Source organism: Neoarius graeffei, chromosome 2 (genome assembly GCF_027579695.1).
Source record: "Neoarius graeffei isolate fNeoGra1 chromosome 2, fNeoGra1.pri, whole genome shotgun sequence".
NCBI lineage: Eukaryota > Metazoa > Chordata > Actinopteri > Siluriformes > Ariidae > Neoarius > Neoarius graeffei.
The window spans coordinates 74,445,517-74,473,491 of record NC_083570.1 but is presented as its reverse complement, the minus strand read 5'-3'; the positions used below and the strand labels follow the sequence as shown (position 1 = coordinate 74,473,491).

General features: G+C 39.6%; 1 protein-coding gene across 1 annotated transcript; it reads right to left on the bottom strand.

Annotated features, from left to right (window-relative positions):
• Positions 1-19,951: 19,951 nt before the first annotated feature.
• hbp1 (HMG-box transcription factor 1) lies at positions 19,952-26,870 on the bottom strand. Its single transcript, XM_060914961.1, has 11 exons — positions 26,816-26,870; positions 25,228-25,402; positions 24,812-25,025; positions 24,377-24,500; positions 24,105-24,216; positions 23,492-23,607; positions 22,875-23,031; positions 22,547-22,691; positions 22,100-22,387; positions 21,677-21,818; positions 19,952-21,500 (listed from the first exon to the last, which is right to left on the bottom strand). Exons 1-11 carry the CDS (start codon positions 26,828-26,830, stop codon positions 21,483-21,485), a joined length of 1,506 nt encoding a protein of 501 aa, XP_060770944.1. The 5' UTR covers positions 26,831-26,870; the 3' UTR covers positions 19,952-21,482.
• Between the last annotated feature and the right edge of the window lie 1,105 nt (positions 26,871-27,975).

Here is a 27,975-nt window from a genome sequence, read left to right as displayed (position 1 = left end):
TTACCGGAGGTTCATTGACAAGCGCGAAATTGAAAGAGCATAAAGGTGTCTCGTGCGAGAGAAAGAGCGGGGAGATGATAAACAAGACCCCCAGACCAGCGAGGCTATCCCTGCAACAGTGACTGGCACGACTCCAACAAGGAAACTTCGTTCCAGATCAAGCCTGCCCATCTCGAGCTCTGGCCCCGTCCTTCCTGCCATCTGTATAATATGCAAGAAAACCTGCAAATATGTCATCAAGGCTGGCAGATGACAAAAAGAAGCTTTGTCAAAGACACAGACTTTAACCGCAGGTAAGCTAAAAGGCATCTCACCCTCATCCCCCACTACACAGTAGGTAGTCTATGCAAATGCATCCCACCCCCCAGCACACACACACACAGAGAGTAGTTGAATGACTATCTACACTGCTACTGACTGCACACAATCTCCTTGCATTTGTCTAATTTGAATGTATGTGTGGATTTATAGTACATTGACGTACAGATGTATGGATGGCTGTATGAATATGGAAAGATGTCTATTGGTTGTACTTTTGCTGGTGTGTGTGTATGTGTGTGAACTATAATGTGTTGTGTATGTGTGTGGGTGTGAGTAAAATAACATTCCAATACATAACTTCCCCGTGCCTGTAATATTCCAATACCATAAATGACCAAAATGCAGTGTTTGAGTTAAGGACTGCCCCCCCTTCTGTCTTAATGCCTGTTGCAAAGATTTTTGACAATAAAGTACACTTTGACTTTAATAGGGTAGTGTGTATGTTTGTATGGATGTCATAGTATGTCTGTGTGCTTTGATGTTAATATGCCACTGAATACCAGTCCACCAGGAAAAATGAAGTCTGACTGTTTGTCTGCCTATCTATCCATCCTTTTTTCTTTTCTTTTGTACAGACTTGTGCAGGTGTTCCAGCTGTTCGAACACAAAGGAAACAGAAGAGAAAGAAGATGATAACTGCCCTGACACTGACAGTGAGGAATAGCATGTCATGTAGTTTTTACCTCTATTCTATTCCATTGATATCATTATCATTCATTTTATTATGATGTTTATTTATATATGTATATAAGTTTATGCCAGTCGATGTATACTTGTTATGATTGTTTTTATGTGTTGTATATAGTTGTGAGTGAATAAATGAACAAATGAATACCTGAATGTTCCTTATCATTGATAATTAGAATTATTTCCATTTATTGATAAAAATGACAACATGAAAAGGTCTACCTTATCACCCACTTGCATCATTGTTCTTTGTGCTATAAATAAAGCACTGTTTGGAATCCATTTAGCCCACTTTAGAAATACATGAATGGTTATCATAATTAAATTGTTTCCATTTATTGATCAAAATGACAACATGAAAGGTCATTTGCATCATTGTTCTTCGTGCTATAAATAAAGCACTATTTAGAATCCATTTGGCCCACTTTAGAAATACATGAATGATCATTATCATTGATAATTAGAATTATTTCCATTTATTGATCAAAATGACAACATGAAATGTCTGCCTTTATCATGCACTTGCATCATTGTTCTTCATGCTATAAATAAAGCACTGTTAAGAATCAATTTGGCCCACTTTAGAAGGATATTTTGGGAGATTCCTTTATGTTGGTTACATTTGACAACACCAGGCAGGCTGTCATTTTTCCAGTTTGTTGTCGTAAATCGGCTACGCAATTGGTTTAGCGCGGTCACGTGGTGTCTCGTGACGTCAAAATTGCATTCAGCTCTGAGGAAAATAGTTCTTCAGAAAATGTCTCAATTTAAAAAACGAGTGCGATTCTGTGACGCGGAAAGTTTCCTGTAAGTGTAACATAACTTGGTCCTTTTTATCAGCTAAAGAGCATGTGGTTTAGAGACGTCGGAGCGACCGAAAACGAAAACGGGGTTCACCTTATGGTCTATTTTCCATATTATGTCTTTTTGTTGCCTGTTTCTGTGTTCGTAACGTGTTATGATTTTCACTGCAGATGTGCTTGTGACTTCTTTTATGTTCATGCTGCAGTTACCAATATTCGTCTGTAGGTGGCAGTAAAGGACCATGGATTTGTTGTATCTAGCCTAGCCTAGTAGTAGTAGAAAGAGGTCTCTGTAAAACGGTGAACATCAAAAGGATTCCATACATCAAAAGGATTTTGTTGAGTTTTTAAAGCTTGATGGAAACCCTGCACTTACATTCTTGACTTTGAAGAAGAATGAATGAATGTCTCGTTTCTTGGGAGGGGGGCCGTCATCCATGATACTCAAGTCAGCATGTGAGTCGTAGGGCAAGCATGCATGGACATCGAAGTCCAGCTCAATTTGTAGCCTGACGGAGAGTGGGGGGTGCATGGGGTAGGTCAGGTGTGTACGTGTGAGATACGGGGGGTTGATGGGCAGGTAGTCACGGCTGCTGTGGGAAGTGTGCTGCTTTTACAGCAGATGGAGTGACAGCTGGGATAGCCAACCATGCAAGTTAATGAGAAACAGGTAGCTAATCAGAGAATGTATATCTACGTTAGAGGGGGGATTATTAGCAGTGTCATACATTTAACCCTTTGTGTGCCATATAATCATTGCTCAGGTTAGGACATCGGTTTTATTGATCGTGATTACACAGTAGCGGCTGAATATTGGTAGGGACACGTCCCTAGCGTCCCTACCCAAAATTATGCCCTAGCACATAACATATCGTTTGTGAAATCTCCATTTTTCAAGCTACTGTATTTGTTGTGGATTAGAGGGATTTGTGAAGACTTTGTGTTTTTTTCTGTGAGATGTCATCTCATCTCATTATCTCTAGCCGCTTTATCCTTCTACAGGGTCGCAGGCAAGCTGGAGCCTATCCCAGCTGACTACGGGCGAAAGGCGGGGTACACCCTGGACAAGTCGCCAGGTCATCACAGGGCTGACACATAGACACAGACAACCATTCACACTCACATTCACACCTACGGTCAATTTAGAGTCACCAGTTAACCTAACCTGCATGTCTTTGGACTGTGGGGGAAACCGGAGCACCCGGAGGAAACCCACGCGGACACGGGGAGAACATGCAAACTCCGCACAGAAAGGCCCTCGCCGGCCCCGGGGCTCGAACCCAGGACCTTCTTGCTGTGAGGCGACAGCGCTAACCACTACACCACCGTGCCGCCCCTCTGTGAGATGTGTTTTATTATTTGTCTACAAGTGCTTGTTCACAAAAGGAAGGGCATTAGCTTGTTAGCTTGACCGCTTGCTAGCAATCCCCACCACCACCCAGCCAAGCTGGGCACTGGCAGTTAGTTAGCAACCTTTTTGCTTGTTACTTCCACTTGCTAACTCCTCTGCGAGATGGAGCCAGTAAACAACTTTTTGGGAGATGAAAGGATTAACATCGTTGATCGCATCTTACAGGATTATTTCCAGTCTTTTTCGTACAAGGAGATATTACGTGTGATGTTCAGCTGCTGTTAAAGCTGAACAGTCACTTCACGGAGTGGACGTGCACGCGCACACAGTGTTATGGTTTATGTGCAGACTGCCTTGAGCTTCTTGTTGTTATTGTTAATACACAGAACTACACACACACAGTTTATATGTGAAATATATATGAAATCTCTGCCTGTTATGACATCCTGATCAATAAACAAAGTTACTCAGCAATTACTCAGTACTTAAGTTTTTTCACTTAGTACTTTTTACTCTTACTCAAGTAATTAATTGGATGACTACTTTTTACTTTTACTTGAGTAATATTATTCTAAAGTAACAATACTCTTACTTGAGTAAAATTTTTGGCTACTCTACCCACCTCTGCATGCCATGTAAATATGTTGCTGGCGGGTGCCACAACACGACAGAAGGTGGATTTATGTTGCATTCATGGCCCAAGAATGTTCAAACTGCAAAGATTTGGACGTGTTTTGCAAGAAGTTCACGGGCACATTGGGCGCCTACAAAGTGGTCTCTCCTCTGCTCTGCACATTTTACTGAAGACTCGTACAAGACCTCTGATGTGTTGAGGAGTGTTGGCTATAAGCCTGTATTGAAAGAGGATGCAGTACCAACAATTAAAGAAAAAGAAAACTACAAGAAAAGGAAAGTATTTTATTTATTTATTTATTTTTAAAGGAATGTGGGTTCAGTTACACCAGTCCTCCCGGAGTGAGCCGAGGGTTGTTGCTAAAACCCGGGACGGGATGGGACATATCGCTCAGGCAGTGACCTCCCTGCAGTTGTTGCTAAAACCAGTGACATCCCATTCCATCCCGGGTTTTAGTAATTGCCTGAGCCCAGAAGTAATGGCGGACTACATAGAGTGGAGCAGCCGTCTTATTTCTAAACTGGATATTGCTGCCATCTCGCCCTTACGTGGAAGAAGTGAATGAACGGAGAACTGAACGAACAACTGAAAGTCAGATTGTTTCAAAAACAATCGGCCTTCAAGAAGCGAGAACACAGACGGGTAAGCTCCGACTCTCATTTGGATAAAAAAACCCCACAACACGTTGTTTACCTGCATTTAGATTAATACATGTAACTTGTATTGTGTGTTTCAGTTACCGGTATAAGATTATTTAATTTGCTTCAGAATGTGATTGTCTCAGTTCATCTGATTATTTAATTAGCCTTTTACATTTTATCAGTGAAAATGCATGCATGTACATGTATGCTGCATAAGTTATAACACCTATCCTGTTTTAATGAGAGTCAACCCACAATCACTGAAGTCAAATCAGTCTTAGTTGAGCAAGTCGGTGACGGTATTTCTTACTTTCACCATAAATTTTTATTTATATGACTTTGGTCTATAGCTGTCAAAGGCTTTGGTCTTAAAACCGGTTACCGCTGTGATGTCACGCACTCAGGGCTGGCTGGCTCAGCGGGACAGCTCGAATGCAAACTTTGCAGTCGATTTTTAACTCTCAAAAATATTTTTTTATTCCCATTTATGCAGCATACAAGAGTCAAGGATGGAGATACTATCCGCTCAGAAATTTATTTAAAAATAAAGACTCTGTGTATCTCCTTTAAATACACAATACAAGTTACATGTATTAATCTAAATACAGGTAAACAACGAGTGTTGTTGTTGTTATGTAACCAAATGAGAGTCACATCTTACCCGTCTGCTTTTTGAAGGCCGATCTTGTGGCCGATTGTTTTGAAACAATCTGACTTTCAATTCTTCGTTCATTCGCTTCTTCCACGTAAGGGCGATATATTGCTGCTGAGGCAAGCATATCCAGCGGGGAAAAAAAGCACATCCAGCGGAGAAATCTGATGACTGGTCCACTCATTCTCCATTTTCTCCATACTGAGTACTACGCCATTACTGCTTGGCTCACACTCTGGGAGAACTGGTGCAACTGAACTTACTTTCCTTTTCTTGTAATTTTCTTTTCCTTTGATTGTTGATACTGCACCCTCTTTCAATACGGGCTTATAGCCAATGCTTCTCAACAGATCAGAGGTTTCGTACAAGTCATCAGTAAAATGTGCCCGTGAATTTCTTGCAAAATGCGTCCAAATCTTTGCAGTTTGAACATTCTTGGGCCATGAATGCAACATTAATCCACCTTCTGTCGTGTTGCTACACCTGCCAGCAACACATCTACGCGGGACGGTGATAAATTAGCTCAAAATGGAAGCTTGAAGTTGCAGTCAGCTCTGTGTTTTAGTATAGCGGAAATGGCAATGAGACCGATAGCTTTCCTGCTGTGACGTCACAGATATCAAGGTCATTCACTCAGACCGCTACCTATATGAATCATTTTAATCGTAAAAATTACTATATTAGATTTATTGTTAATGCTTAAAACTATTCCTATACCATTCTTGAGGTCTCAAGGCATTTATAAACAAAAAGTGAGGCCATGGTTCTGTGTATCTCCTTTAAGCAATCCACCTAGTTTTCTTTTGCATGCTGTTTTACCAACATATGACTGTAAAAAATTATTTTTATATATATATATATATATATATATATATATATATATATATATATATATATATATATATATATAAGATTATTTCAGAGTCGAGCCACACTACCTTTAGGGGGCTGCAGGTAGGGGGTAGTTAAGACTGTTGTTGCAGGAGCATTGGCAGTAGTTACAAGAAGATATATCGACCTGCTGATTGGTCCTTTTGACAAGAGAAGAGAACAGAGGGATTAAAAACAGAAAGGTAATGCAAAATTGATCCTGCACACATTCTGACCACTAGTTATAGGACACAGTAATTACCAAAAATGTGCCCCCCCCTACACACACACACACACACACACACACTTCATTTCGAAGCAGGACACAACACAGGGTCTGTCCTCTCTCTCTCCCCAATACTGCAACCTAATTGTTCCTAACGAAGGAGTCATGGTGCAGATGCAGTCTCTGATTAGGTGGATACACCTGCTGACATTTTTCTCTCCCCCTGACTCTGTCTCTCCTCTGCTCTTAATTGTTCATTTCTTTATTTATTTGCTCCCCAAATTGCTCTTCTCACAAGATCTAATACATAATGAAAGTTCACCGAGTCTCTGAAATGACTATCGAATGAAACTAACTTGTATTTAAGTGCTCTGAGAAGTACCTAGTAAGGGATTAGTGCAGAAAACATGAAATCACATCCTCACTCAATTGAAATGCTGACATGATTTTAAAGGCCAATCAATATTGTCCAAGGTGCAGTATTCTCCTTTGTTGAAGTTTCTGCTTTAGATAAACCCCTGAGTCACTTAAATTGTGTTCATGCTCTAGATTCTGCTGATAACAATAACACTATAATGGAACAAATTTCAACATTGTGCTTTTTCTGAAAGTTATTCAGCCGACAAGGCTCATTTGAGAGAGCTCAGAGACTTTGAGGATCAGAAAGGATTGGTTTTGTGCATTAAGAATCGAAGGGGAACAATAGGGGGTATGATTCCTCAGTGCCAGTCAGCTCCAGGACCCTGACCATGCATAAACATGAGCCAGCCACTGCCACAGCCAGACACTAACACTGAAGAATGACAGGCTTCAGATGCAACTGGAGATACATTGTATTTGTGCATACAGTTTTGATACTGAAGTTATATAATGCTCATGAATTTGTAGGGAGCAACAGCAGTATGCAAGTATTAACAGATAACATATTTCATGTAAAGATATCAGACAGTGCAAATGCAGGGCAAAGCATCTGAAGCTACATGTGACTTTGAAGTTAATGGAGCTCCTTTTATAATAAACTTAAAACCATACCAGCAACAGGCTGAATGGCACAATACCACCAAATTGTAAAATGAGCAATTCTTTAAATAACTTACAAACACTCTTCTACCATACAGGACGAAATAGCCATCAACATGACTTTTTGAATCACAACTTTCTGAATCAAACTATTAAAAAGATACTTACGCTAAGTAACTTGTTATTTGCAGGTTGTTATGGTAACTTAGGGGCAGTACGGTGGTGTAGTGGTTAGCACTGTCGCCTCATAGCAAGAAGGTTGTGGGTTTGAGCCCAGTGGCCGTAGGGGGCCTTTCTGTATGGAGTTTGCACATTCTCCCTGTGTCTGCGTGGGTTTCCACTGGGTGCTCCGGTTTCCCCCACAGTCCAAAGACATGAGGTTAGGTTAACTGGCTACTGGTACAGGTTAAATGGAGAAAACCTCTATAATAATCCAGTAGAAGACAGTGAGAAACCACTACTGTAATTCTTCCCTAGACACTTTGATGGCTGAAGCCGTCAGAGTGGACCTGCCATGAGGCAGAACACTGAAGAAGAAGATGGTAACTGATGGTGACTGTTATTACAAAATGTGACCTACACTGTGTTAAACTGTAAACTTTGCATGGGTGCATTGCATGTCACATATTGTCGTAGTTTACAACTACTCCAGACATGCATACATTTATGAAAAAACACAAAATCATTAATAACTTTTGAAAACTTTAAAGTTTATGAAGTTAAAACAGCTAAAGAGATTAGCTTGCTACCAAGCTAATGTCATCGCAATATGTGTGTCTGAAAGCATTTTATTTATTCTAATGTTACAAAACTCTAATTACACATTTACATAGTTGTGGTTCTATGAACTCTGCATAACTACCAAGGCAAGTAAGAATTGCCTGAATACCTTCAAAGGACACTCTGCAGACTTACTATCATGGAACACTGGAAGTTCAAAGCATTGATTTGCAAAATTAGGCTATATATTCATATTATAATCATTCAGAAAACCTAAACACAAAGTCACACCAGAGTTATCTGAACACGATGCATGCAAGGCAAACTTCTCACCCAAACATGAAGCTTTCCCATTTGCTGAAGTAATTGCTAGCGAATATAGCAGTTCTCAGAGACACCAAATTCAGATCAATGCAGAGGCTCATAAAGATGATTCTTAAAGGATTCCAGAACAAGGGAGATATCCCAGGCTGGGCTCTTGGGTAATTGTGGTGTTTTGTCCCTCTCAGAAACCCCATATGTTTATGACTTCCCAGAGAGATGGCCTGCATCTACATACAATTGAAGTCAATGAAGAAGAAAAAACATACAACTCCAAATCAGAAAACATTGGGACAATATGGAAAATGCAAAATAAAAAAAAGAAAGCAATGATTTCTAAATTTACTTTGACTTGTATTTCATTGCAGTATGATGAACCCAAGATATTTCATGTTTTGTCTGAGCCTTCATTTCAGGCCTGCAACACATACCAAAAAAAGTTGGAACGGGGACAATTTAGGGCTAGTAAAAAGGTAAAACAAGTAAAGACTGATGTGATTTGAAACAGGTGATGTCAACAGGTGATCCTAAACATGATTTGGTACAAAATCAGTATCCAGGAAATGCCTAGTCTTTGAGGGGCAAAGATGGACCAAGCATCTCCAGTTTGTCAACAAATGTGTGAGAAAATTATTGAAACGTTTAAAAACAGTGTTCCTCAAAGAAAGATTGGAAGGAATTTTGATATTTCACCCTCTATGGTGCATAATATTATTAAACAATTCAAGGAATCTGGAGGAATTTTGGTGTGTAAATGGCAAGGGCGCAAGCCTAAGCTGAACACCTGTGATCTCTGATCCTTCAGATGGCATTGCATCAAAAACCATCATTCATCTATAGCTGATATAACCACATGGGCTTGGGATTACTTTGGGAAACTGTTGTCAAGCTCTACAATATGGAGTTAAATTCACAAATGTCAGTTAAAACTTTACAGTGCAAAAAGGAAGCCTTATGTTAACTGTGTCCAGAAGCACCATTGACTTCTCTGGGCTAAAAGGCATCTGGGATGGACCATCACACAGTGAAAACATGTATTGTGGTCAGATCAATCAATATTCCAGGTCTTTTTTTTTTGTAAGAAATGGACTCCATGACCAAAGACCAAAAGGACCACCCAAACTATTACCAGCAATAAGTCCAAAAGCCAGGGTCTGTCATTGTATAGGATTGTGTCAGTGCCCTTGGCAAAGGTAACTTACACTCCTGTGATGGCAGCATTAATTCAAAAAAGTACGCTGAGATTTTGGAGCAGCATATGCTGCCTTCAAGGTGACATCTTTTCCAGGGATATTTCAACAAGACAATGCAAAACCACATTCTGTACACATTACAAAGACATGGCTGTGGAAGGAGAGGGTGCCTGTCCCCTCTGTCCCCAATGGAGAATGTGTGGTGAATTTTGAAATGAAAAATATGACAACAATGACCCTGTACTTTTGCATGCCTTAAGATCTGTTTGCAGGAACAATGGGACAAAATAACACCTGAAACGTTTCATCACTTGGTGTCTTCAGTCCTTAAACATCTTTTCAGTGTTGTGAGAAGGAATGGCAATATTATAAAGTGATAAATGCTTTACCATCCCAACTTGTTTTGAAATGTGTTGCAATAATCAAAATTGAAATGTGTTTATTTTGAAAAACAATACAATTCATGAGGTAAAATATCAAATAATGTGCTGCTGTATTGTTGTTGTTAGTGAAATACAGGTCAAAGATTATTTACAAATCATTGTTTTCTGTTTTAATTTCAATTTCAACATACCATCCAAACTTTTTTCTGATTTGGGGTTGTAGCATTAAGCAAATTGGCCACAAAAGGCCTATATACTAGAGGCTCTTATGTTGAGGAATGTTTCCTGGACTGCTGTGTCACATTCCTCTGTTCACAGTTCATTCCAAGGGGCCAAGCCCACAAGCACAGGCTAGGCATGTTGTAATAGCACATGTAGATAGATAATTTGATTTCACTGAGGACTTGTCCAGGGTGTACCCCGCCTTTCGCCCGTAGTCAGCTTATCCCAGCTGACTACGGGCGAAAGGCGGGGTACACCCTGGACAAGTCCTCAGTGAAATCAAATTATCTATCTACATCTCCAGCTTGCCTGCGACCCTGTAGAAGGATAAAGCGGCTAGAGATAATGAGATGAGATGAGATGAGATTTCACTGAGGCTTACTGTGGATGAGCCCAACAGAGAACTTCTGTACAAGATGGAGAGAGATGTCTGACCTTGTGCCACCCTGATAATTTATACTATGTCTGAAATGCACTGTGTTATGTACAGCACAAAGACATGTCAACATCTTGGAACCAATACAAAAAACTAAAGGGTCAGTCAGAGAGGCACTTACCGGTAATTCCAGCTTATTCCAGTGGTTGTGTTCAAATATTCTATTAAAGTGTTTAGTGAATTCATTGAGGCCTATTGAATTTTCTTGTGAATGGCCTTAAGATGGCCAATGCTGTGTGAAAAAGCACATTTGGTGTTGGTTGTGTAGCACTAACCAACCCCACTAGGGCAATTGTCATTTTAAAACTGGCTGTCAGGGTCAGTTAGAGCCAAACAAGCAATGCTTGTGTGCTCTGAATGGCTGACCCAGACCCAATTTCAGCTGTTGCTGAAGCGGTAGTTAAACATGGCAGTTCAATTACTAGGTCATTATCAGCATGTAAGAATCTTTCGTCTGTGGCAGTAGACATAGCATCTTCACGTTGCTCCAACATCAGAAATGAGGAGGGTGACCATTAGACTATAAGAAAGGCTCTGTTGAAGCACATTAGTCTCTGAGCTTTGCTCTGCAGTTTCAGCTCCTGAATCATCAGTTTCAGCTGAGCCATGCCTATTGATTCACCCAAAAAAAAAAAAGACTAAGATTGCTTTGTGGGCTTCTTGTTATCTTTATCAATCATTGCTTGATGTGGGCATTTGTGATGTGGGCAAATGTTTTTGGGTCGGATTTGAATCAGTGCTTAAATCTGCCAGTTGAGCAGATTTCAAGCAGAAATTTCAGGCAGATTTAAATCTGCCAGTTGAGCAGAATTGTTACATAGGGGATATTCAAGCCAGACACTGCATCCTTAAAATGGTCAATGCTGAGGCAGTGAGCATATAGCTGATGCTCATCATTGGCTTTCAGGGGATTTATACATTGGCTGCATGAATGGGAGTCTTGCAGCAAGGCTCAATTAGCTACTCTGTTTATCATAAACAAATGAGAAGGGGAAAGTCCAGTCTGAGAGCTGCAAATTAGCAGAAATCCAACTAATTTGGAAGCCTAAACTGAGAACAGTATATGGTATAATGAAGGAAAAACTGCTTGATTATGCCAGTGAGACAGTATTCAGCCACAGGGCCACTTTCTGGTTGGGGGTTGATGTGGATGTTAGCAAAATCCAGTTAATGTAGCAGGCTTAGCAGTAAATTAAAAAAAAATACCATATGCTGTTCTCAGTTTAGGCTTCCAAATTTTATATATATATATATATATATATATATATATATATATATATATATATATATATATATATATATATATATACTACCGTTCAAAAGTTTGGGGTCACTTTGAAATGTCCTTATTTTTGAAAGAAAAGCACTGTTCTTTTCAATGAAGATCACTTTAAACTAATCAGAAATACACTCTATACATTGCTAATGTGGTAAATGACTATTCTAGCTGCAAATGTCTTGTTTTTGGTGCAATATCTCCATAGGTGTATAGAGGCCCATTTCCAGCAACTCTCACTCCAGTGTTCTAATGGTACAATGTGTTTGCTCATTGCCTCAGAAGGCTAATGGATGATTAGAAAACCCTTGTACAATCATGTTAGCACAGCTGAAAACAGTTGAGCTCTTTAGAGAAGCTATAAAACTGACCTTCCTTTGAGCAGATTGAGTTTCTGGAGCATCACATTTGTGGGGTTGATTAAATGCTCAAAATGGCCAGAAAAATGTCTTGACTATATTTTCTATTCATTTTACAACTTATGGTGGGAAATAAAAGTGTGACTTTTCATGGAAAACACAAAATTGTCTGGGTGACCCCAAACTTTTGAACGGTAGTGTTTGTGTCAGCCCTGTGATGACCTGGCGACTTGTCTAGGGTGTACCCCGCCTTTCGCCCGTAGTCAGCTGGGATAGGCTCCGGCTTGCCTGCGACCCTGTAGAACAGGATAAAGTGGCTAGAGATAATGAGATGAGATGAGATACCATATGCTGTTCTTAGTTTAGGCTTCCAAATTATATATATACAAGAACAACATCTGAAGCCTCAGTCCAGAAGAGCGCAGTCCTAGGAACATCGAAGATACTGCGCAGAACCCTCAAACTCCCAGGCCTCTGGTAGAGGACCCGAGCTTGAGGATGACATGGATATATATATATATATATATATATATATATATATATATATATATAAAATGTGAGTGTGAATGGTTATCTGTGTCTATGTGTCAGCCCTGTGATGACCTGGCAACTTGTCCAGGGTGTACCCCGCCTTTCGCCCGTAGTCAGCTGGGATAGGCTCCAGCTTGCCTGCGACCCTGTAGAACAGGATAAAGCGGCTAGAGATAATGAGATGAGATATATATACAGTATATATATACGGAGTTAGTCAAAATTGTGTTAACACTAAAATGGTAGAAACCATTTATTCACAAAACATACAGTGGTGCTTGAAAGTTTGTGAACCCTTTAGAATTTTCTATATTTCTGCATAAATATGATCTAAAACATCATCAGATTTTCACACAAATCCTAAAAGTAGATAAAGAGAACCCAGTTAAACAAATGAGACAAAAATTATACTTGGTCATTTATTTATTGAGGAAAATGATCCAATATTACATATCTGTGAGTGGCAAAAGTATGTGAACCTTTGCTTTCAGTATCTGGTGTGACCCCTTTGTGCAGCAATAACTGCAACTAAACGTTTCCGGTAACTGTTGATCAGTCCTGCACACCGGCTTGGAGGAATTTTAGCCCATTCCTCTGGACAGAACAGCTTCAACTCTGGGATGTTGGTGGGTTTCCTCACATGAACTGCTCGCTTCAGGTCCTTCCACAACATTTCGATTGGATTAAGGTCAGGACTTTGACTTGGCCATTCCAAAACATTAACTTTATTCTTCTTTAACCATTCTTTGATAGAACGACTTGTGTGCTTAGAGTCGTTGTCTTCCTGCATGACCCACCTTCTCTTGAGATTCAGTTCATGGACAGATGTCCTGACATTTTCCTTTAGAATTCGCTGGTATAATTCAGAATTCATTGTTCCATCAATGGTGGCAAGCCGTCCTGGCCCAGATGCAGCAAAACAGGCCCAAACCACGATACTACCACCACCATCTTTCACAGACGGGATAAGGTTCTTATGCTGGAATGCAGTGTTTTCCTTTCTCCAAACATAACGCTTCTCATTTAAACCAAAAAGTTCTATTTTGGTCTCATCCGTCCAAAATTTTTTTTTCCAATAGCCTTCTGGCTTGTCCACGTTATCTTTAGCAAACTGCAGACGAGCAGCAATGTTCTTTTTGGGGAACAGTGGCTTTCTCCTTGCAACCCTGCCATGCACACCATTGTTGTTCAGTGTTCTCCTGATGCTGGACTCATGAATATTAACATTAGCCAATGTGAGAGAGGCTTTCAGTTGCTTAGAAGTTACCCTGGGGCCCTTTGTGACCTCGCCGACTATTACATGCCTTGCTCTTGGAGTGATCTTTGTTGGTCGACCACTCCTGGGGAGGGTAACAATGGTCTTGAATTTCCTCCATTTGTACACAATCTGTCTGACTGTGGATTGGTGGAGTCCAAACTCTTTAGAGATGGTTTTGTAACCTTTTCCAGCCTGATGAGCATCAACAACACTTTTTCTGAGGTCCTCAGAAATCTCCTTTGTTCGTGCCATGATACACTTCCACAAACATGTGTTGTGAAGATCAGACTTTGATAGATCCCTGTTCTTTAAATAAAACAGGGTGCCCACTCACACCTGATTGTCATCCCATTGATTGAAAACACCTGACTCTAATTTCACCTTCAAATTAACTGCTAATCCTAGAGGTTCACATACTTTTGCCACTCACAGATATGTAATATTGGATCATTTTCCTCAGTAAATAAATGACCAAGTATAATATTTTTGTCTCATTTTTTTAAACTGGGCTCTCTTTATCCACTTTTAGGACTTGTGTGAAAATCTGATGCTGTTTTTCGTTCATATTTATGCAGTAATATAGAAAATTCTAAAGGGTTCACAAACTTTCAAGCACCACTGTACATCATATGTGCAAAATGATTTATAGGACGGTCTCAACCTGTTCACCATCGTGTTCAACACACAAAAAGCAGCGAGCAACTACAAGTAGGGCCCAATTACGCCAGCAGCGGTCACAGCGCACCACACATTCAGGAGAAAAATAATCCATTAGAGTTAACATAATTTTGACTAACCCTGTATATATAAAATGAGGTGTTCGGCTTCAGGGGATGCAGCAGACCATTTTCAAACCGATTACAATCATCTGACTCAGACAAATTCCCTTGGAAGGACATTTTTATAAAATATTTTATTAAGTTTAAGGTGCCTTTATTTATACCATTCAAATTTTTGAATGTGATTTTTTTATGACACAAATCACAAGGAATCTTGTGTTTTACTTTCTAAGGTATAGAATCTGTTTTGTTTGCCTCTCTATAAACATTACTGGAGACGTTATTGCAGTGTCTCTGCTTCCTCTTATTCCCAAAAAAGTCACTCCTGGGAAACCACAGCCCAGCATAGTACTCTGTTCAGTTCATAATGGGCTTGATAACTAGCAGATAAGCTGAATCAGGTGTATTGGACCATGGAAACACTAAATTGTAGAGGGACATAGTAGATCCCCAGGTCCCAGGATTGGGAACTATTACTGAACTACAGTGGTGCTTGAAAGTTTGTGAACCCTTTAGAATTTTCTATATTTCTGCATAAATATGACCTAAAACATCGTCAGATTTTCACCCAAGTCCTAAAAGTAAATCAAGAGAACCCAGTTAAACAAATGAGACAAAAATATTATACTTGGTCATTTATTTATTGAGGAAAATGATCCAATATTGCATATCTGTGAGTGGCAAAAGTATATGAACCTTTGCTTTCAGTATCTGGTGTGACCCCCTTGTGCAGCAATAACTGCAACTAAACGTTTCCGGTAACTGTTGATCAGTCCTGCACACCGGCTTGGAGGAATTTTAGCCCATTCCTCCATACAGAACAGCTTCAACTCTGGGATGTTGGTGGGTTTCTTCACATGAACTGCTCACTTCAGGTCCTTCCACAACATTTCAATTGGATTAAAGTCAGGACTTTGACTTGGCCATTCCAAAACATTAACTTTATTCTTCTTTAACCATTCTTTGGTAGAACGACTTGTGTGCTTAGGGTCGTTGTCTTGCTGCATGACCCACCTTCTCTTGAGATTCAGTTCATGGACAGATGTCCTGACATTTTCCTTTAGAATTCACTGGTATAATTCAGAATTCATTGTTCCATCAATGATGGCAAGCCGTCCTGGCCCAGATGCAACAAAACAGGCCCAAACCATGATACTACCACCACCATCTTTCACAGACGGGATAAGGTTCTTATGCTGGAATGCAGTGTTTTCCTTTCTCCAAACATAACGCTTCTCATTTAAACCAAAAAGTTCTATTTTGGTCTCATCCGTCCAAAATTTTTTTTTCCAATAGCCTTCTGGCTTGTCCACGTTATCTTTAGCAAACTGCAGACGAGCAGCAATGTTCTTTTTGGAGAGCAGTGGCTTTCTCCTTGCAACCCTGCCATGCACACCATTGTTGTTCAGTGTTCTCCTGATGCTGGACTCATGAATATTAACATTAGCCAATGTGAGAGAGGCCTTCAGTTGCTTAGAAGTTACCCTGGGGCCCTTTGTGACCTCGCCGACTATTACATGCCTTGCTCTTGGAGTTATCTTTGTTGATTGACCACTCCTGGGAAGGGTAACAATGGTCTTGAATTTCCTCCATTTGTACACAATCTGTCTGACTGTGGATTGGTGGAGTCCAAACTCTTTAGAGATGGCTTTGTAACCTTTTCCAGCCTGATGAGCATCAACAACGCTTTTTCTGAGGTCCTCAGAAATCTCCTTTGTTCGTGCCATGATACATTTACATTTACATTTAGGACTTGTGTGAAAATCTGATGTTGTTTTAGTTCATATTTATGCAGAAATATAGAAAATTCTAAAGGGTTCACAAACTTTCAAGCACCACCGTAGCTCACTACTCTCAGATTCATGTCAAGCTTTTATGTGCTTCTAGCCCCATGCTCCTTGTATTGCATTACAAATTCCAGTGTAAATTATTTTCAGAACAGTAATGACTAATGTTGCATCAAAAGTGGATTTTCAAATCATTTTAGACTTGTTAGTACAAAACCACTGGATGTTACATGCTAACCAACTTCTTTAGTGAAAGTGCTGTTATAGAGCCCCCTGGAGGCCATTTTTCAGAGTACATCAGCGTGGAGCACTCGATCACAATTTGAATTTTGACCCTGAAAGCATGATAGTTATCGCTGAGAGGGTACAATCAATCAGACAATGTGATAAAAGAGTAGGCTTCTGTATTTCTTCATGGTATTCCTCTTTGATTTGATCAGGCTGTCATGTGGCCACAAAATCATGCAAGTCATCCTTGTCGATGGAATGAGGATGTGGTTGTTTCCACATGACTGCTTTATATCACAAGAATCAAAGCAACCTGCTGATATTGATAGAAAACCCTGTTATTGAATCATTTCCCTCCTTTATTTACTTACATATTAATTGGCATACTTTTGTTCTTTAGAGGGAGCGCTATGTCAGGGTAAAGATTTAATTAAAGCCTTCAAAGGGTACTTGAGACAACAGGAGGCCCACAGTTCTCTAGAGCGTTAGCACGTTAATTAGATACTCTATTGTTTTGATGTGCAGAAGTTTCTGTGGAAACGGCCGTCATGGAAATGAGACTGACAACTGCTGTGCTCCCTCTGAACCACAGATCAAAAAGCCACTGGCATCACCTACACTGACCAGACATGAAGCACACCTGAGCACACCTCCTGTCTAGTGGGAATCTAGTGTTGCTGAAATAGAGAGGAATTAATAATATTGTAGATGTAGTCCTGATAGAACAGAATTAAAGTATGGCATTATCCTTAAAGACAAGCTGAAAAACTGACATTTTCCTGTTTGATATTTTTCAAGTATCAGTCATTTAAAAGACAATATTTTTGGTTTCCCACAGTCTCACAAATTAAAGGATTTTCTATGCCTTTTTTGTCACTATGCACACCTGTAATGACATCACATCATTATTATATTTCACCTCTTCCTCTACGACCCCCAGCTAAAGTGTCCTCAATAATTATTGCCATTCTTCATTAAAATGCACAAAAACTAATATTTAAAGAGGATAATATACTTTATTCTATCCACATTCACTGGATATGAGCAATAGTGCACGCTGATTGGCTACTCTACTACTAGGATATCAGCTCATATACCATGAGTAGAGAAAAAATAAAATGGCGGCGCGTGTTGCTGAACCGACCAAGGACAAAATAAAAACTACTCGAAAACAAAACCGAAAAAAGCAACAAAATATGGAATAAAAGTATTTGATGGTCCGTAGGTGTGAATGGTTGTCTGTGTCTGTGTGTCAGCCCTGTGATGACCTGGCGACTTGTCCAGGGTGTACCCCGCCTTTCGCCCGTAGTCAGCTGGGATAGGCTCCAGCTTGCCTGCGACCCTGTAGAACAGGATAAAGCGGCTAGAGATAATGAGATGAGAATGAGATGATGGTAAAAACGTATCTTTTTTTTCAAGAATTATAATAATAATAATAATAATTATTATTATTATTATTATAGCAGCAGCACGGTGGTGTAGTGGTTAGCGCTGTTGCCTCACACCAAAAAGGTCCGGGTTCGAGCCCCGTGGCTGGCGAGGGCCTTTCTGTACGGAGTTTGCATGTTGTCCGTGTGGGTGTGTTCCGGTTTCCCCCACAGTCCAAAGACATGCAGGTTAGGTTAACTGGTAACTCTAAATTGACCGTGAGTGTAAATGGTTGTCTGTGTCTATGTGTCAGCCCTGTGATGACTTGTCCAGGGTGTACCCCGCCTTTCGCCCATAGTCAGCTGGGATAGGTTCCAGCTTGCCTGCGACCCTGTAGAACAGGATAAAGCGGCTAGAGATAATGAGATGAGATTATTATTATTATAGCATTTTTCACAAATTGCTAGTCATTTCGCCAGTTTGTTTACATTCTAAGCGAAAATGATTTTGTCGGACGCTTTGTATAAAGTTTCTATTTACAGAATTTGCAAAAAATAAAAATGGTCTGTTTCTCAAAATCCAGTGAATGTGGATAGAATAAAACCGTTATTCTACTCAATCTCATCATACATGCCTTATAGCCAACTCAGTGCTACGTGCCTCATCGGCTATCAGCTCATGTATGACATGATTTCGTGGAATAACTTAAGTATACAATAAGTGATACTGTATCTATGTCATTGTGTATCTAATTTTGAATCTTGACAACCATAAAAATCAACTACACTGTGTAATTCTAGAATTGTGATCTTCGGGCTTTTTTTCTCCTCCTTCAACATCAACCTCAGTGTGGAGGGACAGTGTGCTCATGTGTCCATCCAGCCATCCATTATCTGTAGCCACTTATCCTGTCCTACAGGGTTGCAGGCAAGCTGGAGCCTTTCCCAGCTGACTATGGGCGAGAGGTGGGGTACACCCTGGACAAGTCGCCAGGTTATCGCAGGGCTGACACAGAGACACAAACAACCATTCACACCTACGGTCAATTTAGAGCCACCTGCATGCCTTTGGACTGTGGAGGGAAACCGGAGCACCTGGAGGAAACCCACATGGACACGGGGAGAACATGCAAACTCCACACAGAAAGGCCCTCATCGGCTGCTGGGCTTGAACCCAGAACCTTCTTGCTGTGAGGCAACAGTGCTAACCACTACACCACCGTGCCGCCCCTGCTCATGTGTACAATTTCTCACAAATTAACAACTGGTTCAGATGGATGAAACTTTGTTCTGGTCTATCTAATAATTTATGCATTTTTCATTACCTGATTTCTGCAGGTCAGCAACCATCTGTCTACTTTGTGTTAAAAAAAATTTTTTAACCTCTGTATGACAAAGGGATTTTCACAAGTGCAAGCTAATATTTATACCCCATGGGTAAAGGCAACAACAGAGTTCATGGGGACTGAGAGCAAATGAAAAATAATCCAAGCATTTCAAGAATGACTATACTATAATAGAGAAAATACTGTACTATTATTTTAATGCTATTAAAATAGCTTTTAACCAGTTATTAAATACTTAATGAGAATCATTTTTGTTGAAACAAATTTTCTTCAATTGCACAACTGAAAATTAATTAATCTGTGTAATGTTTATTTTTATACAATCATCTTTGCTTGTTTTTATGAAGGATACCAGCAATTCAGGAGACCACTATCGTTAAGAGGAGCTTCACTCTTAAAATGTGCCACTATGATACCTGTTTTACAGTCTTTAAACAAAATATATTTATTTAAAAAAAAACCCTCAAAACTCACAAACTTTATTGCAGTCTAATGTATAATAAATGGTAACAAATTCCAATAAACCAAAGCAAGCCAGTGTACAATAATTTGAAAACTTTATTTATAATATGATACAAGAATATTTTGTGCAAGAACTGAATGGGAACATGGACCTGTACATTATCAACAACTCTTTTTCTCTTTTGTGATGGCAACCCCAGAAAGCAGATAATAAACTATACAGTTTGGCCATGACTGTGAGTAAAGTATATATATAATTTTATACATATCAGTTTGTATACATTTACTGGTTGTACAAATTTATGTATGTACGTAAAGTGCAAAAACAAAACACTTACAGTGAAGGCATGGCCCTGAAGTGCTGTATGTGAGAGTGAATATGTGCTGTCATGTATGTATGTATGCATCTATGTATGTGTTCATTTGTGATCAAGTAAATATATATGTGTGTGTGTATTTGCAGAAGCATGTTATACACTACAATATGGCCGGTTGGAGGGTGCACAAACACCTATATGCACATCGCTTGTGCTCCCACACACAGTTTATGGTCTAGGCTGGTATCTTGGTGTCTACAGAATACAACCATTCCCAGTTCACTGATGAACATGAAATTCAATAACATTTGACCATTTGCAATACAATGAGTCTGTGCAATATTTTGAGTTATATGAACATAACTCGTATGAATAACTGCAAAACAAGCTGACTAGCATCTAAAATTCCTCTTTTTACATTTAAAAATATACTTTTTTGCTCTATATATATACTGCTCCTTTGCTCTCACGAAAATAGCACCACAGGGTCTCACCTTTCAAGCATAGAAATACAAAATTACCTGAAAATACAAGTGAGCATTTTCTTACTTTGGAAGAATAAGGCATTTTCATAAATTTTTGAAAGAATAAGAAAAATATATGCACTGTTAGTTTAAGAGATAATATGCTTTGTAATGTAGGTGCATACATACACACAGTGGTGTCTAACAATCTGAGACCACAATCAAATTCTGGGATTTTTATTTCCCATTTAAAATTGGAAATAAACAGGTTTTAGACTTTTGAAACATTTAAAAACAAAAAATAAAAATGTTCAATATCTTAAATATTTATTATTCAAGATTCTGCACTATTTCTAGGTCCCTATTTAAATGTAAGCAAATTTGTGATCTTGACCATGTTAACTGTTTTGCACAAAAAGTCAGATTCTCCTCAGGCCTATTCTCTTCTACTGAAGCATGTGTTCAGGCAACATGGATTTGATCCAAAATGTTTTTGCGCAACTTTATGGACCCCATGCCAGCTTGAGTGGCCACTGTCATTAAAGCCTACCAAATACTAAGAAACTCTGAAATTCATATAAATAGCTCAAAGGTTCTACTTTTCACTCAATTTGTTGTCAGCAATATAATTTGTAATGAAATTTGGTGAATTAAAATAGAAAAGAATGCCAATAGAAGCTTTTTCACGTGATCTCAGATGTTTGGACCCCACTGTATGTATGTTTTATATATATATGATGATTTTTATTATCACAGTTAAGTCTCCTCACTCCTACAGGCGGTTAGATGGCATAGGTGATGTCAATCGCTCCCAGTCCTGTTGCATGGCTAATTCGGCTGAGAACCCTAGAAGAACAAAAGCAGAGAAGTGAGACACAGCAGAATAGTGAATTGGCCATTTACAATTGTGGTTAAGTCATCCGACAGACAGACAGATAATCTTGTCCATTCTGTAAGAACTGTCTATAGAAGTGTCTAACTGCAAGAACTTCTGAACTGTCTAGAAGAAAAGGGCATTTCACCGAATTGGTTCTCTTGCGTTTCCAACAATCTGGGTTGAGGCGTTTTTGCTCCTCAGCCAGCGCTTTAGCCTCCATGGTGTACATCCTTCTCTCCTCATTCTTCATTTTCTTCCACTTATCACCCAAAATCACACTAATAGCTCTGCAGTAAAGATAAATTACTTTCTTAATAATTTCAGCTTGCAAGTGAGGAAAATTAGGAAGGAACATAAAGACCAGTAATATTGCTTGTAGTGTGATTCACTGTATTAATATATGCACGCATATGTGACTGTAAATTAAATAACGTGCAAAAAGTATGCAGCATTAGTTATAGAGTGTACTGGCCTGAAAATAATCAAGTCTGTATATTTATCTAGCTTTCTTAAATAAAAAACATTGAAAGTTCACAAATTATTACCCTTAACTAATGTTAACACTTACCTGTTGTCTTTCCCAGGATACATTTGCGTGTACTCCACTCGGTACTTCTTAGCAAAAAGCATGAAGGCATTCATTGGCCGTTTGCATTTTGTGGGTGTAGCTCCACTTCCCCCTGAGGAGTGGCTACGTTGTGATTTGCTACTGGGGGAGTGGTGGGAAGAACCAGAACGCTCCAGCTTGTCACAGTCAGGGCTCACAGTGCCCCCGCTTGACTGGGATGCTCTTCGCTGGCGTGCCATACTGCTCAGCACATACACAGCAGATGAGTCCAGAGGGGTGAAGTCATAACTGCAGGGAGAAATCTAATGAACTGCAGGCCACGGAGCACCACTTAATGTTCAACCTACATGTGTACTACATACAAGATGGCATTAAATTACCATTAGCAAGGATTTTGACCAATAACCTTATAGCACATATCAGTGAACTACCAAAGACAGTATCTACCTCCTGAAGGTGTCAAAAACAGTCGAGTCATCACAGTTGATGGCATCACGGTGTCCTGGAGGCAGACACAAGTCCCCAACCTGCATTTCATAACAGGGAATACCATGCTGCACCACAGTAAGGCTTGGATAAAAGGAGGACCAACCTATAATTGCACACAAATTAGGTCTGTTCAATTTAACAATCCAACCTTACAAGAAATCCAGTCAATCATAAGAGCAATTATATTATTTTCAGTCATCAACATTCTGAATAGGGTGAATACAAATCTAGACTAAAAAAGACTATTTGTGGCAAAAAGGTGAGCACAGCTAGTATGTTTGTTTACCTTTATTTTTCACATAAAATGGGTGGTCCAATTGGCACTCAGCAGTTAGAAGACCAGCCTCTTGAGAACCAGGATCAAAGGTTAATTTTAGAATCGACTGGCCAAATGACACAGTCTCCTCCAGGGCCACAAGCTTCAACCCCTCACATCCATATGTCTACAAAAGTACCATCAAGAGGTCAACAACACCGTCTCAGTCCTCTTTATAATAAACCCAAAGTATGTTTTAAAATAAACACAACAATACCCATTTACAGTGGTCATTAATCTGGCTAATTTCAAGTAACGTTGCTTTTTATTACACTGCAAAAAATGACGTCTCAGCAAGTGAAAACATCTTGAAAATAGTTGAAACGATCTAGCGTTTCCTATTAGAAGAATACAAGACACCAATTCTGAGATTATTAAACCTAGTTCTGGATTGCAACCAACTTATTCTAAGATGTCTTGTCAAGTAAAAATATCTGTCCATGCAGCAAGATCATTTCACTACTATTAAGTAATTTTCTCCTCAAATTCAGTTTTCAATTTTTTTGCAGTGTAGCTTTTGTGTTTCACTGGACACTGTCAAGAATGACATGTAGAAGCATTTTATAATGCATATAAAGCTATATTACTTTAACGGGACTGAGGTGCATGCCTCCTTCATCATCAGATTCATCCTCACACTCAGCCACATCCTCAACCTCCTGCCACTCCACATTTGGCCCTTTGTGAAAACGCAGGCGTGTGCCTGAAGGGGGGGGAGGAGAAAAAAAAAACCCTTAACATGATGTTTGTCTATGAATATAAATTCTTGAATATTTGTATCTTCCTGTCAGTTTTTCTGTAGGGGGAAAACTGAATACAATTCAAACTAATAACCAGTGAATTCTGCCCCAAAAGTGGAGGATGGAAAGAAAAGCATACAATTCAAATGACTGTGCCTGGGCCCCTCCCTTGACCCATGTTCTTGTTTTGTTGTTTTTATGTTGTAGTGGCACAGAGCTAACAGAAGAGGGTGCTACTTCAGCTTCAACGTCAACTGCTCATTCATAAAATGGCTGATGTTCAGCACATTTTAAAATATCACAAAGGTCAGCTGGGTTTTCCATTTTTCCCCAAAAAAATCCCTTTTTTTTTTTTAAATTATAAAAGTTTTGTGATCTTAGTGACCATAATCTGTAACCTTCATGTTGAAAACCAATACAAGTATCTGACAATGTGCGTTTGTGTATTTATGGCCTTTACCTTTCAGAAAACAATGCCAGACTGTGGAGGGCCAAGAATGGGACCATCCCATGTCATCATCATCATACAGTGAAGATATACAGAATACCCCAGACTCAGACTCACTACTAGCCTAAAATGAGTTCAAAAACAGCATTGATGACCTTATACAATACGTTTACATGACTCGAATGTAACAGCCAAATCATGAATTCATAAAATTGCACATAACTTGTAGCTATGTGCTTATTTGTTTTAATTATTCAATTCTAATCTGTTGCTGAACATTGTACCCTCGTGCGCCGACGCTCTCTCATGTGGCTACGAGCAGGACTGGGAGCACTGCTGGAGGCCAATGGAGGCCGAGCGTAGGAATGTAAACTGTTACTGTGAGCAAAGATGTGCACAGGCGAGGACCTGCAGACACAGTAATGCAAAAAGAATCAGTTGAGTATGTACAGAAAATCAAATAAGGACACACTTTCAGAAACAGACTGAGTAACAAATGAACATTTGCAGTGGAAGGCACTACATAACACTGTAGTAAACACAATTTAAAAATAAATAAATAAATAAATAAATAAAACGTCAATGTTTGTAACCTTGTTTTTATAAAGGAGATCATAAACTGTTTTTCCTTAAAGATTCGACAGAAACTGCCATTTCGTAACTCATATTATATATGTTCAGTTCAACATTCTCCACTGGATTTCCTGCATGTTGCTGACCTGGGATGGGGCGCACTCTGCAGTAAAGGACTTTGGGGACTGGTGGCGATGTTGGCTAACTCTGTGAGCCAGTTTGTGTGGGAGATGCTACTGCTTTCTGACTGCGGGCTCCAGCCTTGTTCAGTCCTCTCTTCATGTGACACACCTGGAGTCACCTGAAACACTGCTGGGGACGACTGGTCATCCTGCACTTCCTGTAGTTCTGGCAAGTCATCTGTAAAAGAGGTACAAAGAAAGACTGTATAAATAGCACTCCAGTTACATGTTCAGCTATACAGCTGTTGAAGAACTTTGGTCAAAAAAACAAAAACAAGGTACTTTTGCAGTACGCATGCATTTCTGACCAAATAATACACCATTTTAAATTGACAGACTGAGCGATAAAGACTGAGAAAATAAGTTAATTATGGAATCACCATATTCTATAGGGCCTTCAGTAGAGGGGCAGCCTGGTGAAGATGGCAGGTCCTCATTACACTTGAGCAGGTCAAAGGCCTCATCCATGCTGGGGCAATCGGTTTTGGATTCCTGGACACTTTTAGGAACTGTCTTTACCTCCCACACCATATTACACCTTGTCACATGGGCAGGCTGAATATATATGAAGGGAAATAAGGTTTCAGTGTGTGATGCTGCACAAAAAAATGGCCTACAAATGAGCAGTAGACCTCAAATAATAATTCTGAAATAACTCCTATTTTAAGATCTCGTGTATTTTCGAATGAATGAATGAATGAATGAATGAATGAACTTACTCGATCAAAATCAATTCATTGCTTGTTAAACCAACACTAGGATTACTTATTCCTTGGATTATTTTTTTTTAAATACAGTATAACAAGAACGGCTATGCTGGCTACTGAGTAACCTCACTCCAGATTTAAACGTCTGCTGCAATGGCCGAAGAACTATCAATACGAATTCTGAAACTGAAATTAAACCAAAAACAAAAGTGAATAGAAATGTCCAGTTTTATTATTATTATTAAGGAAATGTAATAGCTTTGTTTGCGAGTTTGCAGCCTGGTCACGTGACCATCTTGCACGCAACCTTGTTTATAAACGCTGGGAGAGTTGGCGCATGCGTGGCTGCGCTCATTCATTCATAACTGCGTAACAACAGTCGACACAGAACAAGACATTTAAATTTTCATGACTGATATCCGGATATCTTTAATAGCACTCGATGACAGCGAATGAAATTTACCCTAAAACGACGTTTGTTTTGATTTAAAAAAACCGGAGAGGTTTATTATTAACAGTCCTCTTTGTATCACAGGACGAAAAAATATCAGCTGTTAACAACAACAACAATGTCCATATATATATACACTTTTTTTTTTTACCAGAGAGAAAACAGAGCCATCGGACTGTTACAGAACGACGTGAAAACTCGTTTATAGGCAGACATGACGTTTAAGAGAAACTACTTTAAGCATCTAAAGTATTTTTTTCAGCCGTGAACAATAACAACATGAAAATTAATTGTCCTAAAAATCAACATCTCACCCTGATAAAGTTCTTGTTTAATAGTAGAAATGTTATTTCGGGTAAATCTTGTGTTCAGTGAGCTGTCAGAGAGCCCCTTACTTCTCACTGAACTGTAAACAAAAGAATGTCAACAAGTTGAGACATGGCGCTCGAAGCCCTTCCGAGTATCGCAATGAATGAAGGAACATTTATTTTTGGTAATATATGTAGCATGGGATCATTTTTAACACGACAGCTAACTAGCACTTCCAGTTGTTTCTATCTAGCTGGTTGGCTTGGTAACTCAGCTCGCTGCAATGGCTGGCAAGTTACTGAGCCACCAGCAAAACAACAAACGTCGTAATGAAAAAAATAAATAAATAACTGATCTAACGTTGTGAAAATGAAATCATGAATGACAACCTTCCTAATCGCCAGAGTAAAAACAACCGTCTATTCAAACATTTATGTCCATTTCAAATGATCAACATTAATGTTTTACTTCTTTGTAATCGTTCTCTAAGTTTTCACTTACCAAACCTGTCGCCATTACCGAGTATCTCTAGCATTCTCTGAGAAGGCTGGACCGATTTGCTTTTAGATCTCCTCGCTTATTGGCTAACACTCACGCCAATATAACGTACTCGAGGCATGATTGGTCAGCGCTTGGAGAACTGCAGAGGGCGGGACTTGTTTTGTTATTGTTATGTTCATTGGTAAGATTTTCATGCCCGTTACATTTACCAGTGCACTTCATTGGCTGGGTCACTGTATTTCCCCCAGTCTTCTGTTTTGTTTTCTCCTTTGTTATCTACAATCAGCTGTAACTTTGTCCAAGTTTATTCTTTACCCGGATAACCTGGAGCTTACACTACTGTTCAAAAGTTTGGGGTCACCCAGACAATTCTGTGTTTTCCATGAAAAGTCACACTTTTATTTACCACCATAAGTTGTAAAATGAATAGAAAATATAGTCAAGACATTTTTTCTGGCCATTTTGAGCATTTAATCGACCCCACAAATGTGATGCTCCAGAAACTTAAAGGAAGGTCAGTTTTATAGCTTCTCTAAAGAGCTCAACTGTTTTTCAGCTGTGCTAACATGATTGTACAAGGGTTTTCTAATCATCCATTAGCCTTCTGAGGCAATGAGCAAACACATTGTACCATTAGAACACTGGAGTGAGAGTTGCTGGAAATGGGCCTCTATACACCTATGGAGATATTGCACCAAAAACCAGACATTTGCAGCTAGAATAGTCATTTACCACATTAGCAGTGTCTCATCTCATTATCTGTAGCCGCTTTATCCTGTTCTACAGGGTCGCAGGCAAGCTGGAGCCTATCCCAGCTGACTAAGGGTGAAAGGCGGGGTACGCCCTGGACAAGTCGCCAGGTCATCACAGGGCTGACACATAGACACAGACAACCATTCACACTCACATTCACACCTACGGTCAATTTAGAGTCACCAGTTAACCTAACCTGCATGTCTTTGGACTGTGGGGGAAACCCACGCGGACACGGGGAGAACATGCAAACTCTGCACAGAAAGGCCCTCGCCGGCCACGGGGCTCGAACCCGGACCTTCTTGCTGTGAGGCGACAGCGCTAACCACTACACCACCGTGCCGCCACATTAGCAATGTATAGAGTGCATTTCTGATTAGTTTAAAGTGATCTTCATTGAAAAGAAC